The sequence below is a fragment of the Sorex fumeus genome, unplaced genomic scaffold (genome assembly GCF_029834395.1).
Source record: "Sorex fumeus unplaced genomic scaffold, SorFum_2.1 ptg000063l, whole genome shotgun sequence".
NCBI classification, from domain to species: Eukaryota; Metazoa; Chordata; class Mammalia; order Eulipotyphla; family Soricidae; genus Sorex; species Sorex fumeus.
Window position 1 is genome coordinate 62,718,917 of NW_026606120.1, and position 15,547 is coordinate 62,734,463.

Consider the following 15,547-nt stretch of genomic DNA (forward strand, 5'->3'; position numbering starts at 1 on the left):
CCTCCTTATCACCAGCTTAGTAAGAGGAGCAACAGGAGACAAACACAGTCCCACCACTGAGACAGAGCAGAGACTGGGGACGGTGCTGCTAGGAGGCCCTGGAGGTCCCTGATTCTGCATTCTCAGGGCTTCACAGTCAGTTGATGACTGGTTGCCTGAAAATCGCTAGGAGTAGCCCCTTGGGTCTTCTAAGCACTGTTTGGGAGATCTCACCCCAATATTGTGTAAACACACAAAAAATAAAAGGGCAGTTTCCCCACTCCAGGGAGGTCGATGGCGATGGTCAGGTGAAGGAAGGAAACGAGGCCAAGCTGGTTGGTCTTAGTAGCCGTTTATTACATGGAAGAGATGTATGTCATGGAGGCCCCAGGATCTCTCAAGCATGTGCTCCTTTGTTCTCTCAGCTTCTATCCTCAGCCCCATCTTCCCAGGTTCTCTGATGCACGTGTCCCCCCAGAGAGCCCTGAAATCTCCCTTATATAGATCATAGTACCTCTAAAGGCGCAATATAATGATGTCATCAAAATGAGTTACAGAAAGAACATTGAGGCAGCAAACATACATTGTTTCCTTACATCCGCAGGCCAGTAATCCTGGCCTCACCTTTTCACAAGCTACAAGCACTTAGATTAGCACAACAAAGACCAGTCTGCTAGAGCTTGGAATCTACATCTCCAAAAAAGCAGTCTCATCCAAGCTAGTCAGGACACACAGGAGACCGCTTCTAGGACGTGTTTCTCCTCTCCTTGTCCAAACAACATATAAGCATACATAATATTAATCATTTCGTATGGACACAGTAAGAAATACTTTGAGCTTATAGAATTGCTCTCCTAGGGCCATCTCGATCTCAGACTGCAGTGCTCAGGCCAGATATCTTTCCTATTCCTAGCAGCAGGGCCCTAGTCTTGTCGTTACTTTTGGATCATGACATCATTTGCCTATGATCAAACTCTTAACTTATAGTTAAGAATCGTGGCACCTTGGCCTGGCCCATCGCGATGCCAGGGTAGCACATAACTTACCGGCTTGCCCTGGTTCCATCCAGTCCCACGTCGGGACCCTGCCCTTGGGGTGCTAGGAAGTGAGGGCAACTGAGGCTTAAGTTGAGAAGGCAGATGGCCAGGAGTGAATAATATCCAAAGCCAATTAATTCCTAAGTTATAAAGCATAATATTAATTAATTGTCTTCCTGTATCTATACAAAAGGACATTGCATTAAAGTAAACTGCTCAAAGACATAAGGAGAGGAGAAAGACAATATTAACTTACAGTACAGCTTCAGTGTCTAAGAAGGATGAGACCTTACAAATTGGTTGGGGAAGAGAGCATAGAAGAGGTTACAGACAGACAAAGTAATGGGAGTGACTCGGGAGCACTGTGATGAGTACAATCTGATAAACCTAAGCTCCGTGTACTCCAACCCTGCCTGTGGCTCCACACTTACCCCAGGGTCCAGAATCAACCTGCAGTAGCAAGGATGGGAAGCCGCACCCTTCAAGCTTCTGCAGACTCCCTGACCCATTGGGTCAGTCAGCTGGCTTCTATTTCCCCTGTCCCGCACTGATGGGGGAGTGACCAAACACGCAGCCTCTTACCTCCTTATCACCAGCTTAGTAAGAGGAGCAACAGGAGACAAACACAGTCCCACCACTGGGACAGAGCAGAGACTGGGGGCGGTGCTGCTGGGAGGCCCTGGAGGTCCCTGATTCTGCATTCTCAGGGCTTCACAGTCAGTTGATGGCTGGTTGCCTGAAAATCGCTAGGAGTAGCCCCTTGGGTCTTCTAAGCACTGTTTGGGAGATCTCACCCCAACATAATAATAATAATTACAATGAAATAATATAGCTTAACAGGGGCCAGAGAGATAGTAGAGTGGGTAGTGCACTTGCCTTGCATGTGGCCAACCCAGATTCAATTACAGCATCCCATATGGTTCTTTAAGTGCATCAGGTTGATCACTGAGTGTGGAGCCAGGACTAACCCCTGAGCATGGCCGTATGTGTGGCCACCAAAAATAAAACAAACAAAATCCCTCCCCCCCACACATACACAAAATATGGTCTTGTAAACTAATTCATTGGAAAAAAATATTTAGTAACTAAATACAAAAATGTACTTTTATCCTATTAACATAATTAGAACTAGCTACTAGGTCTACGTGACATGAATAAGAATCTTGGTATTTAAAAAATTCTCGATGATGATGACCAATGTAATGTATAGCTCTTGGTTCGGGGGCCACACCTGGTGGTGCTCAGGGCTGCTTTCAGCCCGTTGCCAGGGATGGAATGCAGGCCTCCCACGTGCAAAGCAAAGTAGGAGCCTCAGTCCTTTTGAGTCATCTACCCTGTCCAGTGTGATATTTACAAATATTTTTTTTCTTCAATATTAATTAAAATGTATGTTGTATCGTGTCAGGTCATATTAAGATTTTTAAAAATTACATAGACAACAAACAACCCTCCTATTTTTTTTTTAAAAAAACAAGCCCTGTCTTACAAAACCCTTGGAATTACAAACACTTATTGCATTAATGCCACCAGTTTGCCAACCTTCTTGGAACTTCCTTTTAAGAGAACAATCTCGAGAGCTCTTGCCAAATCACCATTGCAAAATACTAATATAAATACAGCTAATTGGCACGAAGGAAAATAGAGTTGAGAGTGATGGGATGGGGAACTGATGGGAAAAGTCAGCAAAGCAACAGAAACCAAAATAAATATAAATGAATAAAAATAAGCCCCAGAAAAATACACAAGAATCAAGTGGAAATTCTTTTTTTTTTTTTCTTTTTGGGTCACACCCGGCGATGCTCAGGGGTTACTCCTGGCTCATGCACTCAGGAATCGCTCCTGGCGGTGCTCGGGGGACCATATGGGATGCTGGGAATCGAACCTGGGTCCGCCATGTTGGCTGCGTGCAAGGCAAACGCCCTACCCGCTGTGCTATCGCTCCAGCCCCTCAAGTGGAAATTCTTGATGTATATGCCTGGTGTGTTTGTGCGCGCGCACACACACACACACACACACACACACACACACACACACACACTAACTTCCAAAGATTAACAGAAAATTGGAGACACTGAAAGAAATACTAAGCAAACCTGAAATCAGATCAATAGAAAGTATCTAATTGCAGAAGAGAAAGACAAATGCTTCACAAAGCTTCAGTCACCTGTAGCTGCCCGTGGCAACCTTTTTGTTTTTGTTTTGGGGCCACACCCAAAACAAGATCTTACTTCCAGTTCTGCACTCAGGGATCACTCCTGGCAGGCTCGGGGACCATATGGGATGCCAGGGATTGAATCTGAGCTGGCCGCCTTCAAGGGAAACACACTCTGGCCCCCATATGGCAACCTTCTCGAACCTGTGCATTGGCACCTGGTCTGCTTATGGTGGTCCATGGACCACCAAGCTGGTGAATGAGTGGTTTTAAGCTTTCTCTACCTGCAGACCAGCACCAGTCTATGGATCGGCAATGGAAGACGACTGACTTACGGGGCAATATCAGGCAAACTAGCAAATATTTCATTGGACAGAGGGACAGAGTGAATGAGAAAGGAAAAGAACAGAGTCCGTGATATGGTTCAACTAGGACAGCACATGCCTGGTGTGTGTGTGTGTGTGTGTGTGTGTGTGTGTGTGTGTGTGTGTGTTTAACCCTCAGGACCACATGGCCTGCTAAGTATCTCCAAATGTGACTCTGGTAGTCCCCAAAACTGGGCACAGACCTCACAACAATGCAGAAGGGGGTAAGAGGAAGAGAAGAGGAAGGAAGAGGAGGAGGGGAGGAGGAGGAGGTGAAAGGGGAGAAGAAGAGGAAGTTGCAGTACAGTGCATAAATGGCTAAAAATTGGATACAGGTCTCTGAAGTCCAGCAAAACTCAAGCTGGGGTTTTCTATTTAATTTTGAGGCCACACCTGTTAGTGTTCAGGGCTTACTCTTGGTCTGCACTCAGGGATCACTCCTGGGTTGGCCTCAGGCAAAGCAAGCACCCTACCTACTGTACTATCCAAGCAGGATTATTTTTAAAGGCATCTAGGTATGTTGTAGTCAAACACAGTGTCAGAAATTCCCAGACAAAAATCCATAAAAGACAGTACCTATAGGGCACACCAATATAAATGGTTCTCTAAGATCTCCTTCCCTTTGTTGGTGTTTGTGTTATGTGATGACTGTGGTTTGCATAGGCCTGGCCACATCGTTAGTCTCAGCTCACACACACAGGATGTGGGATTCACACGTTCAGGTGCGCACTCCTTAGCTGGGGTCCTTGCACACCTGAGAGTTTGGTCATAGCTCCCCAGACACTGTGGCAGTACTCTCACACATGCAAACCAGGGTCAAGCTGTACTTCCTGACCACACTATATTCAGACATCTTTTTTTTGGGGGGGGGGGTGGGTCACGCCTGGCATTGAATAGGGGTAACTCCTGGTTCATGCACTCAGGAATTACTCTTGGCCATACTCGGGGGACCATATGGGATGCTGGGAATTGAACCTGTGTCAGCCGCGTGCAAGGCAAATGCCCCACCCACTCTGCTATTGCTCCAGCCCCTCAGACATCTTTTTAAAAATGTATTTTTATGTTTTTGGTCACAGTGCTCCCTGGACTGGAGACCACACCCCTTTGTGGTTCTTAGGGAAATCTCTTAAGGTGTCAGGGGTCACAGAGGGGCCAGATTGATCTAGCAGAGCCAGACTGTGCTCCGTCCATGTGGGACACGGAGGATTTGAATTTGTGACCGTGTGATTGTAAGGTAGACATTCTGACCCAGCAAACACTTCCTCTGGGTGCACGCAAACGACTGCTGGAATCTCTTCAGAAACAGCTGTGTTCAGAAGCCAAAAGAATGAAATCTTTGGGGCTGGAGTGATGGTACAGCGGTTAGGGCGTTTGCCTTGCAAATGGCTAACCTGGGTTTGATTCCCAGCATCCCATATGGTCTCCTAAACACCACCAGGAGTAATTCCTGAGTGCATGAGCCAGGAGTGACCCCTATACATCGCAGGGTGTGACTCAAAAAGCAAAACAAAACAAAACAAAATAAAAAGAAAGTACAGCGGGCAGAGCAACATGCCTTGCATGCAGCTGACCTGGGCTAGATCACCCTCCCCAAACCCAACCCCCTCCAATAATGTTCCCGAAAGCCCACCAGGAGTGAGTATTCCTAGGGCTCAGAGCTAGGAAGCCCTGAGCTCCCCTGATGTGCCCCCACCTCCAAAACCCCAAACAGAGCAAGAAACATATAGTGTATTTTATGAATCCAAAAGAAGATTTTTTAGAAGACGGGAACAACAACAACAACAACAACAAAATAATGAGACAAGTAAAACACAAGTAGGAAACAGACTTGATTCGATGAACACATTAAGTACATACAAACTAAGCAGTCTTCTTGCCCATGGGCCTGAGCCCTGCAAGTGGTGCTTATACCCACCTGGCTACAGTGTAGCGCTGGAAACTGTAGCCAGAAGAGCAGCAGCAACACTTGCAGGGCGAGGAGGCAGCGGGGAAGGGGGGCGGGGTGCGGGACTTGAGCTCATGACAGTTAAAAGTCAGAGACGGGGATGGGAATGATAGGACAGCAGAACAGCAGGTAGGATGTTTGCCTTGCACCCAGTCAATCCAGGTTCCATCCCTGGCAACCCGAGTGCTGCCAGGAGTAATACCTGAATGCAGAGTTACGAGCATCACCAGGTGTGAGCTCAAAAATTAAATAAATAAATAAATAAATAAATCACGATCACGATCATGATCATCCTGTTCGTCGATTTCCTCGAGCAGACTCCAGTAACGTCTCCTTCTTCCTAGCCCTGAGATTTTAAAAGAGCCATTTCAATGCTCTTTTCAGGATTAGGAGAATGAGACCCATCATTGTTACTGGTATTTGGCATATTGAGTACGACACGGGAAGTTTGCCAGACTCTGAAAATAAATAAATAAATAAATAAATTAATAAATAAATAAATAAAAGGCAGAGACAAGGACCGGAGACCTAATATAGGAGGTACGTCACTTGAATTACACCTAGAGACCCCCAGTTTGATCCCCGGTGCCAACATACAGTACCTTGTGTTCCTCTAGGAGAACAGATGCAGGAGAGAACCCTAAGGCTGGTTGTGATTCAATCCCTCAAAACATAAAAATAAAAAAATACGGGGCTGGAGCGATAGCACAGCGGATAGGGCGTCGGTTGCCTTGCACGCGGTCGACCTGGGTTCGATTCTCAGGATCCCATATGGTCCCCTGAGCACTGCCAGGGGTAATTCCTGAGTGCAGAGCCAGGAATAACCCCTGTGCATCCCCGAGTGTGACCCAAAAAGCAAAAAAAAAAAAACAAACCCACAAAAAAACAAAGAAAACAATAACAACAAAAAAACCCACATTATTATTATTATTATTATTATTATTATTTTGGCCATACCCAAGTGGTACTCAGGGACCACTCCCTGGGCAGCACATACACAAGGACCACGGGAAAGGGAACGTGAACCTCCGAGAGCTCTGTGGCAGTGCAGGCAAGTACCATTCCCAGATATGCAAGCCCCACAGGCACCACAAGCATGTGTGTGAGGACCACAGCAGCATTGAAGAAGGGAAGGGAGAGCGGGAGAACATTTTAAAAGAGGGGCAGAAAAGAGCCAATGTATCAGGAATACGAGGAACTCTGACTGCAGGCTGTGACAAAATTAAGAGTAAGTGACATGCTAGACATACTTATGTTCCAACAAGCATGTCATCATGATGAGGTGACCCAAAGTTTGCAGAAAAGCAGGTGGTTGCTTAAAGATAAAGGGGAAGCAGGATGAGACACGCCAAGGATGCAGGGGCAAGAGGCCCTGAGAATAATCTGAGTTCAGACTGAGTAGCTCTCACACACTGCTCTGTTCAGCTGCCAAGAAGAACTTTTTTTGTTAACCATTCAAGGCTAACGGCGAGTATCTGGCTTCTGCACTCCGCATGCTTGTTTACAAGAAAGTCGATTGATGTTGCCATGCAGGGTGTGATAAGAATGTACAAAAACTTTGCCTGGACTTAGGTTCGGGGCTGTTTGTTGCACTGAGAACCTCCAGACTTGGAAGCCCCTGCGGGTTAATAAAGGCTCTTCATTTCTGCAAACAGGCTTGTTTGATATTTCTTGGGACTTCATGAAAAAGTTCGCATGCAACAACATAACGTACTTTCCAAAAGGAGAGGAGGGAAGAATATTGGAAAGAATATTGGAAGAACAAAGGAATAAAAATGGCACGCTAGGAAATATTGAACGCAAAAAGAACATAGTAACAGATAAAAGGAAGATCAAAAAGACATAAGATTTAAAATAGCACATGGAAGATACAACACCTGCCTTATCAGTAATTTAATGCAAATGGATGAATCATGCCAGGGAAAAGGCAAAGCTTGACAGGATGCATAAAATAGTGCTTTAAGGGGGACCAGAGAGATAGTATAGTGGGTAGGGCATTTGCCTTGCATACAGCAGACCTGAGTTTGATCCTGGGCACCCCATATGGTACCCCTAGCACTGCCAGGAGTGATTCCTAACTGTAGAACCAGGAATAAGCCCTGAGTACCACCAGGTAGGGTGCTTGCCTTGCACATGTATAATTCAGGTTCTAATCCTAGCATCCCGTATGGGCCCCCAAGCACTTCCAGGAGTGATCCTTGAGTACGGGGCCAAGAGTAAGCTTTGAGCACCACTGGGAGTGACCCCAAAACAAACCAAAAAAGCTTTAAACTATATGCTGTCTACAATTGCCATCATGAATTAAAAAGCAAATCAAACATAAATAACACAAGAGTGGTAAACAATAACTCAAAATAGGATAGACTATTTTGGAGTAGAGCAAATAATAGCCCAGTAAATCTGAAAGACTGAAATAATACAAAGTATACTCTCTAGCCACAAAGAAAGAACTTTAGCATCCTAGGTCAGTAAATATCTAAGACTTTGTCCATCCTTCCAAGTCATCTTCAAGTTCCTTGTAAACTTTTCTCCCTGGAAGGAGAATTCTACAAACACTCTGGCATGTGAATCACCAGGTCACCTCACCCAAAGGAGTTAGGTGGGCAGGAATTTCAAACTGTTTCCAGGAAAAGGGTGGGGGCTAGTAGTTTCGAGCAGGAAATACCATTTGGAAGCCAAGAGCCATTGTCTAGGGAAGTTATTTGGTTTCTAAATAAGCCTCTGTATTTTTTTTTTAAAAAAATCTGATACATGAAATAATTATGTCTATCCCCAAACTTCAGTGTGAGAATTAAATGAGATCATGTACATCTTAATTTCCTCTCATTCTCCTCCCACCTTCTTCCTTCTCCCTCAGGCAAACAGTAAAAAAAAAAGGGGGGGTATAAACAAGAACACCTTGGGTAAAGGGCCCCAAAGGAAGAGAAACAGGGGAATTATTAACAGGAATTAGAATGAGTAAAACTCTCCTGACCTAAAACCCCAGTCTATTTTGTTCATGCTGCGTGATTCTCATGTATAAAACAGATGTGGATTCTTTCTACTAGGGTTTATAAGCACTGTGACAGTGTAACTGAACAGGTGTGATTTTTCTTATAAATGGTAACCTTTACCATTAGTAATAGTCTAAAGTACCTTTCCCTCATTAAACAAATTTGTATGGGGGCTGGAACAATAGTACAATAGGTAGGTCACATGCCTTGCATGTGGTCAACCCAGGTTTGATCCCTGGCACCCCATATGGTCCCTGAGCACCTCCATGAGTGATCCCTGAGTGAAGATTTGTAAGCCTGAGCATTGTTGAGTGTGCCCCCATACACCAAGAAAAAAATCATTTAGGGTGAGGGAAATTGTATAGATATCAAATGGATGGAGTATGCAGAGACCCTAAATGCCTTTCACAGCACCACCTGGTTCCCTGAGGAACTGCTAGGATCTGGGGAGGGTCCCTGAGGAATCCTTATCACTGCTCAGGAGTCCTTCCTGCCATCCTCCTCACCTCTAAATTAATGGAACTATCTGCTCTACTTGAGCCACATCCGGGCCCCTTTCCTAATTTTTGCTGCCTACTTAGTCCCCCTAGCACAGCAGGTAGGGCGTTTGCCTCGCATGCAGCCCACCCAGGTTCGATTCCTCCGTCCCTCTCTGAGAGCCTGTCAAGCTACAGAGAGTATCCCTCCCACACGGCAGAGCCTGGCAAGTCCCCGTGGCAAATTCAATATGCCTAAAACAGTAACAAGTCTCACAATGGAGACATCACTGGTGCCGGCTTGAGCAAATCATTGAACAACTGGAGGACAGTGCTACTCAGTCCCCAACAGCAACCTGTATCCGCCTCCTCTCGCCCCCACTCTTTCTCTTTGGCTCCACCACCACCCCTTCCTGTTATTTTTCCTGAACTGGTGGGAGGAGAGAGGGTGGAGCAGAGCTTTCTTCAAAAATAAGAAGGAAATCGCAAATCTAAACACATTTTAGAAACATGTTTCAGTTCCAGCACTAAATTTGCGACGAAATGGACATGAATAAAATGATAAATGGACATGAATAAAATGATAAGTAATAACTAGCAAAAGCGCAGAAAGAAATCTCCTAGTTTAAGCCAGAGCATGTGATTCTGGGCTCCCAGGGACAGCTGCCAGGAGCAGGAAAGAGAAAGGAAGGATTTAAAAAGAGAGAAAAAAATGGAGGAGGGTGGGTGGTGGGTGGGGATAGTCGTTTAAGTGACCCTACCACTGTTGTTGCTTAATTTGGGGACCAAAGCCATTACCATACAGTGGATTGAACTCAGGGTCAGCTGTGTGCAAGGCAAGAGCTCCAGGACCACTTCTACTGACCCTCTACAATTATTTTAAAATGTATTATCATTATTTTGAGTTTTGGGCATACCCTGCGGTGCTCATGGCTCTGTGCTCTAGCATCACCCCCGGTGGGGCTCGGGGGTCCTTTTGTGAGGAGGGGGCCGGGGATAGAACCAGGGTGGGCCAAATTCAAGCGCCCTATTCGCTGTACTATCGCTTCAAATCACCTACAGTTACTCTTATCGTTTCGTTTTTAAAGGCCTGTCTTGACCCGCCAGGCTTGCTCGCGGGCGCCGGGGGCATCTGTCGGGTTTGGATGAGTTCTCCGAAGATCAGGACTTGCCGCGGGCTGGAGCGTGCCTGCAGAATCCGGGTTCGATCTGCGGGGCTTGAGAAACTCGGAGTCCCACTGTCCCGCGCCCACCCACGCCGTGGCAGGCACCCGGGGATCGGAGGGTCAGTAACCTTTCTCCACGCGTGCCCACTCCTCTACCTACTACTTGCGATCCCACTGACGCCCCTCCAATACCCCGCCCACCTCCGCCCCGCCCATATCCAACCACGCCCCGCTCGCACCCCGCCCACACGGGCCACGCCCCGCCCCCCCACACGCCCCGCCCCCACAACAACCCACCACGCCCACACTCATACGACCCGCCCACAACCTACGCCACGCCCACTCCCGCCTACGCCACGCCCCCAGCCCGCTCGTGACTTCCTGAAAGACCCCGGGCCCCGCCCCTGCGGCCGCTAACTTTAGTTTCCCCAGTTGCACGAGCTGGCAGAGCGGTTGCAGTGTCTGCAGCGCGTGTGGTCCGCGTCCATCCCCCCGACCTCCACCCTCAGCAGGACCACCATGGCGGAGCTGTGTCCCCTAGCAGAGGAGCTGTCGTGCTCCATCTGTCTGGAGCCCTTCAAGTTGCCGGTCACCACCCCGTGTGGCCACAACTTCTGCGGGTCGTGCCTGGACGGGACCTGGGAGGCCCAGGGGGCTCCGTACAGCTGTCCGCAGTGCCGTGCCGTCTACCGCTCCCGTCCGCAGCTGCAGAAAAACACGGTGCTGTGCGCTATCGTGGAGCAGTTCCTGCAGGTCGAGCCGGCCCAGGAAGTGCTCCCCGACGGCTGGATGCCCCCCACCCGCCGCACCGACGCCGCCTCCGTGGCCTGTGATCTGTGCATGAACGAGAAGGCGATCAAGACTTGCCTCGTGTGCATGGCCTCCTTTTGCCCCGAGCACCTGCGGCCGCACCTCGACAGCCCCGCTTTCCGCGACCACCCGCTGCAGCCGCCCATCGGCAACCTGATGAACCGAAAATGCCCGCAGCACAACCGGCTGCGGGAGCTCTTCTGCCCCCAGCACAGTCAGAGCATCTGTCACATCTGCCTGGTGGAGCACAAGGCTTGCTCGCCCGTGGCCCTGAGCCAGGCCAGTGCCGACCTGGAGGTAGTGTGTGTGTGTGTGTGGGGGGGGGATTGGAGGGTGGCCGAGGGTGCCACTCGTGGGGGGCTCCGTCTAGCTCTGCCTTCCAGGTGGGTGTTGGGCAAGGCTGGATCTGAGATCTCGCTGGGAGAACAGCATCTATTTGGTGTCCTCTGAGCTCTCACCCCTCATCTGCTCTACAGAGGGGAGTGCTGCAGACGGTGGGTGATGCTGTGGCCTGCCTTAAGCCTGGGACTTTTCCACGGGTGTTTGAGGGAGCTTTTGAAGGGCAGATAGGAGCTCGGTGGTTACCCCTACCCTGCTCACGAAATCCTGGCCGTGGGAATAGTTCCTTCCATTTTGCAACAAGTCCAGAGAGGCAGTTGAGCCTGGGTGAAGGCATTGTGTGGCTTAGGTGCCATCTTTGGCTGGCTCCATTCCCATTGGCCATTTCTCCCAGCCGACCAGCCTCACAGCCAGGTTTAACGAATGTGGAGCATGCAAGTAGAGGTGATAGTGATGTTTGTATGAACTGAGAATAAGTTGAGTCCTGGGACTCCTGGATAGACTTTGTGGTTCAAAGTTCAAAGGCCCTCTCGATGATCGTCGATTTGTTCGAGCGGGCCCAGTAACGTCTCCATTGGAGACTTTGTTGTTACTGTGTCTGGCATATCGAATACTCTCGGTAGCTTGCCGGGCTCTCTGAGAGGGGTGGAGGAATCGAACTCGGGTCGGCCATGTTGGCTGCGTGCAAGGCAGACGCCCTACCCGCTGTGCTATCGCTCCTTGTGGTACCACATGGATTCCTAAGGGGCCTTCCAGGGCTTGGAAGAATTTTCGGGGGGCTACACCAGGCAGTGCTCAGATCTTACTCCTGCAATAAAGCTTACAACTGCACTCTGGGAGAATGGGGGTGGACACACACACACACACACACACACACACACACACCCCACACACCACACCACACCACACCACACACCACATACCACATGACCAGTTGAGGTGCCTAGGATTGAACCAGGGTCAGCTGTGTGCAAGGCAAGCGCCTTATCTGCTATACTGTCACTCCTTGGTTTGGTTTTTGAATCACTCCTGGAAGTGTTCAGGAATCACTCTTGACAGAAATTGGGAGACCATTTAGGGTGCCAGGGATCGAACCCTGGTGAGCCGCATGCAAGTGTCTTATCCACTGTACTCTCACTCCAGTCCCTTGGTTTTGGTGTTTGAACCTCATCTAGAAGTGCTCAGGGATCACTCTTGGTGGCTGCCATAACCCCTATACTATCTCTTTGATCCCTTGGAAGATGTTTATTGGTTCGAAAATTCTAATTTGCCCCGTAAACTCCAATGCAGGCCATGTAAAGGCCATCAAACCACCATCTTTAGTTATAGCTGTGTCAACTTCAAGCATGGTCTGATTTTTTTTTCCTTCTTCACGCTTCTTCTGAGAGAGCCAAGACTTGCTTCCTGTGGCCTGAGCGGACCTGAGGCAGGTTTTTGGGGTTCCAGACCATGGTGCTGTCCTGCCTTCTTCGGTCCGGTCTGCCTTTGTCTCTGGATTTCTCCCCTGACTCTCAGAAGCCAGACGGTCAGGCCTGGCCTGAGGGCTTGCTTCCTGGGTCTCCACCTTTCCTGGAAAAGAACCGGCTGACCTTTGGAGCCAGGTGTCCCACTCTCCCTGCCCATGACTTCTCTGCCCTTCAGGCAAATTTCTGTAGTTCTTGATCCTCTGTGCCTCATCAGTAAGAGAGCTCAGACCAGACCTGGCTTTGCATTTTCCTGTTGCCTCTTAGACATGAGGGTCATGGGTATCATTAGTTCCCATCTCACAGGGTACAGGGAGAATGACACAGGCATTATGTACACCTCACAGTGCATATTCCTAAAACCACCCTTATTGCTTATACCATATTGCTTATACCAGGGTGGATGAGCGCTTGCCCAGTGGAGAGGGTGGGTTGGCCTGTTTCTTGATTTGGGTGCAGGGGCCTGCAGGCAAGGTCTGGGGCAACCTGGCTCCTGCCTATAAAAGTTTTAATGCTGTCAGGCAAAGGCAGGAAACCCCTTTTCAGCCTGAGCTGGGGTCTGCATCTGGTTGATTGATGTTTGCCTTCCTTCCTTCCTTCCTTTCTTTCTTTCTCTTTTTGGATCACACCCAGTGATGCTTAGGAGATATTTCTGGCTCTGTGCTCAGGAATTACTCCTGGTGGTGCTTGGGGAACCATATGGAATGCCAGGTATCGAACCCAGGTGGGCTGCATGCAAGGCAAACGTCCTCCCCACTGTACTATCGCTTAGGTCCCTGGTGTCGGCTTTTTAATCCTGAAACTGACCCTTCTGCTGCCCCAGTCTCTGTCCACTGGGTTCTCTGCCCTGTTGCTGCTTGCTTTACTGCTGTGACTGCTTGTCTCCAGCTGGACAGTGTGCTGTCCCTGGGCAGCTGGGTGCCTCTGCCACTGGAGTCCCACAGATACTGTCAGATGCCTGACTTTTAAGCTTCTAAGATGCCTGACTTTTAAGCTTCTAATCAGCGCACAGGACTTTGCTGAGCCAGTCTCGCGAAACTTCTGGTTATCTGTGGCCATATCAACAGCTAACTAACCATGTGAACAACTTCTTTTTTTTTTTTCTAATAATGATGAATTTTATTAGTTTGTGAAAAGTATCCTACAGACATCTCAGATATCAAAAAAGCATGTAACAATATTCAATACACATCAAGTTAAAAATACAAATGTTAGGATTTGGAAGAGACTTCTTTGATGTGAGAAAATTCACAGACAAACATCTAAGCCCTAGGGCTGGAGTTTACTTACTGGAACACAATTAAGTGTTCCCAATAAAGATCAGGAAGGAAAGAAAGCAGTTCCCTCCGCTTCCTGACCTGAGTACTGGACAAGAGGCAAGAACAGAAGCAGGAACAAGAGAGAGCTTGGATTTCTTTCGGCAGCTGCTACCATTGTACTTTTCGGATGCCCCAAGAATCAAATATGTTACACAGTCAAATTTACCATAAATACTTTTGCACACATGGTCGCAAACAAAGTCCATGTAGAGCAAACAAGAGATCATTTCATTGGCACCCAGAGGTGATTTGGTACAAAGAAAGGGAAAACGCAGGTCGAGCAAAAAGAGAAAGCAGGAACTTGCCCAAGAGGTTCGTTGAGAAACAAGAAGAATGTGTGGAACCTGCATGGTTAGAATGTTCTGGAAAGCCACTCACAGCTGCACCGTCCAGTTGGAGTACTGGTGCCCAAAGGATGATGCCAGAACCCATCAAGCCTGGGGTGTGGCTGCCATTTACAAGTGAGCTGGGCCTGGGCTCTGTCCAGTGCGTGTCTGCAGCACCCAGCCCTGTCCATTGTGGTGGGCACAGGCTTCGTCAGAGTTTGCATCACAACTGTGGCAGCTGAACCACAAGACTGACCTGCACAGGCTGGGGGCTGCCATTCACTGATGCAGTTTCCTGGAAGCCCTCGAGACCCCAGCCACGTGCAGGGGCCGACGGATCCAGCGGCGGGTGAAGGCTCTCCTCGGCCTGCAATGTGCTGCCTTCACACATCTCAGGGTGTGCAGAGAGAGTCCCTCTTCCACTTGCTCTGCAGGTCCTGATTCCAGGGGAGATGCTCAGGGTCACACCTGACCGGTGGCCTCACCCTGAGTCTATACAACAGATGGGATGCACCGGCCTGTGAATCTCAGGGAGACACGCCAGTGCGTGGATAGGTACTGGGCAGCCCCTTGTAGGTGTTCTTCTCTTCTTCCAAAGAGGCCACTGCTGCCCTCTCCCACCTTCCCCAACAATGAGGGCTCTGTCCAGTGCGAGCTCCCACTGACACACTCTCACTGCATGTGCAGGGCAGGAACTTGGGTTCAAGGATCAAAACCGGGACGGGATCGGGGCGGCATCTAATATGATCCTCTTCCAAGATTCCTGGCAGCCTGACGCCAGCAGCACTGCTCACTGCTCTGTCCCGAGGAAGCAAAGTGACAGCCCAGATGGACTGTCCTGGAAGCATTCCTAGGTGCTGTTTGAGGTCCTGCAGCCAGCCCAGAAGCAGAGGGGTGGCTGGTCTTGAGAAGGAAGCAGGACGGGCAGGAATGTGGGCGGTGGGTGGGGGTGATGCTGGGGAGGGGATTTGGGTGGGGATCACGCAGGGAGGGGGCCTTTTACTGGGGTTGGAATTCCCCATAGCAAGACATCCCGGGGAGGGCCAGTGAGGGAGGAAAAGAAGGTGGATGGGCTGAGGGACAAGGGACAATGGGAAACTTGTCGGATGGGAGGGTGAGGAGGGAGGGGTGAGGAAGGAAGGGTGATGACAGACAGAAGGGTGAGAATTGGAGAGGT

General features: G+C 49.0%; 1 protein-coding gene across 1 annotated transcript in view; it reads left to right on the top strand.

Moving 5' to 3' along the window:
- Positions 1-10,632: 10,632 nt before the first annotated feature.
- LOC130035053 (E3 ubiquitin/ISG15 ligase TRIM25-like) overlaps positions 10,633-15,547 on the top strand; it is a 29,843-nt gene continuing 24,928 nt past the window's right edge. Inside the window, exon 1 of the mRNA XM_056126535.1 lies at positions 10,633-11,220. Coding sequence (XP_055982510.1) covers positions 10,633-11,220 — 588 coding nt within the window. The remainder of the gene's footprint in view (positions 11,221-15,547) is intronic.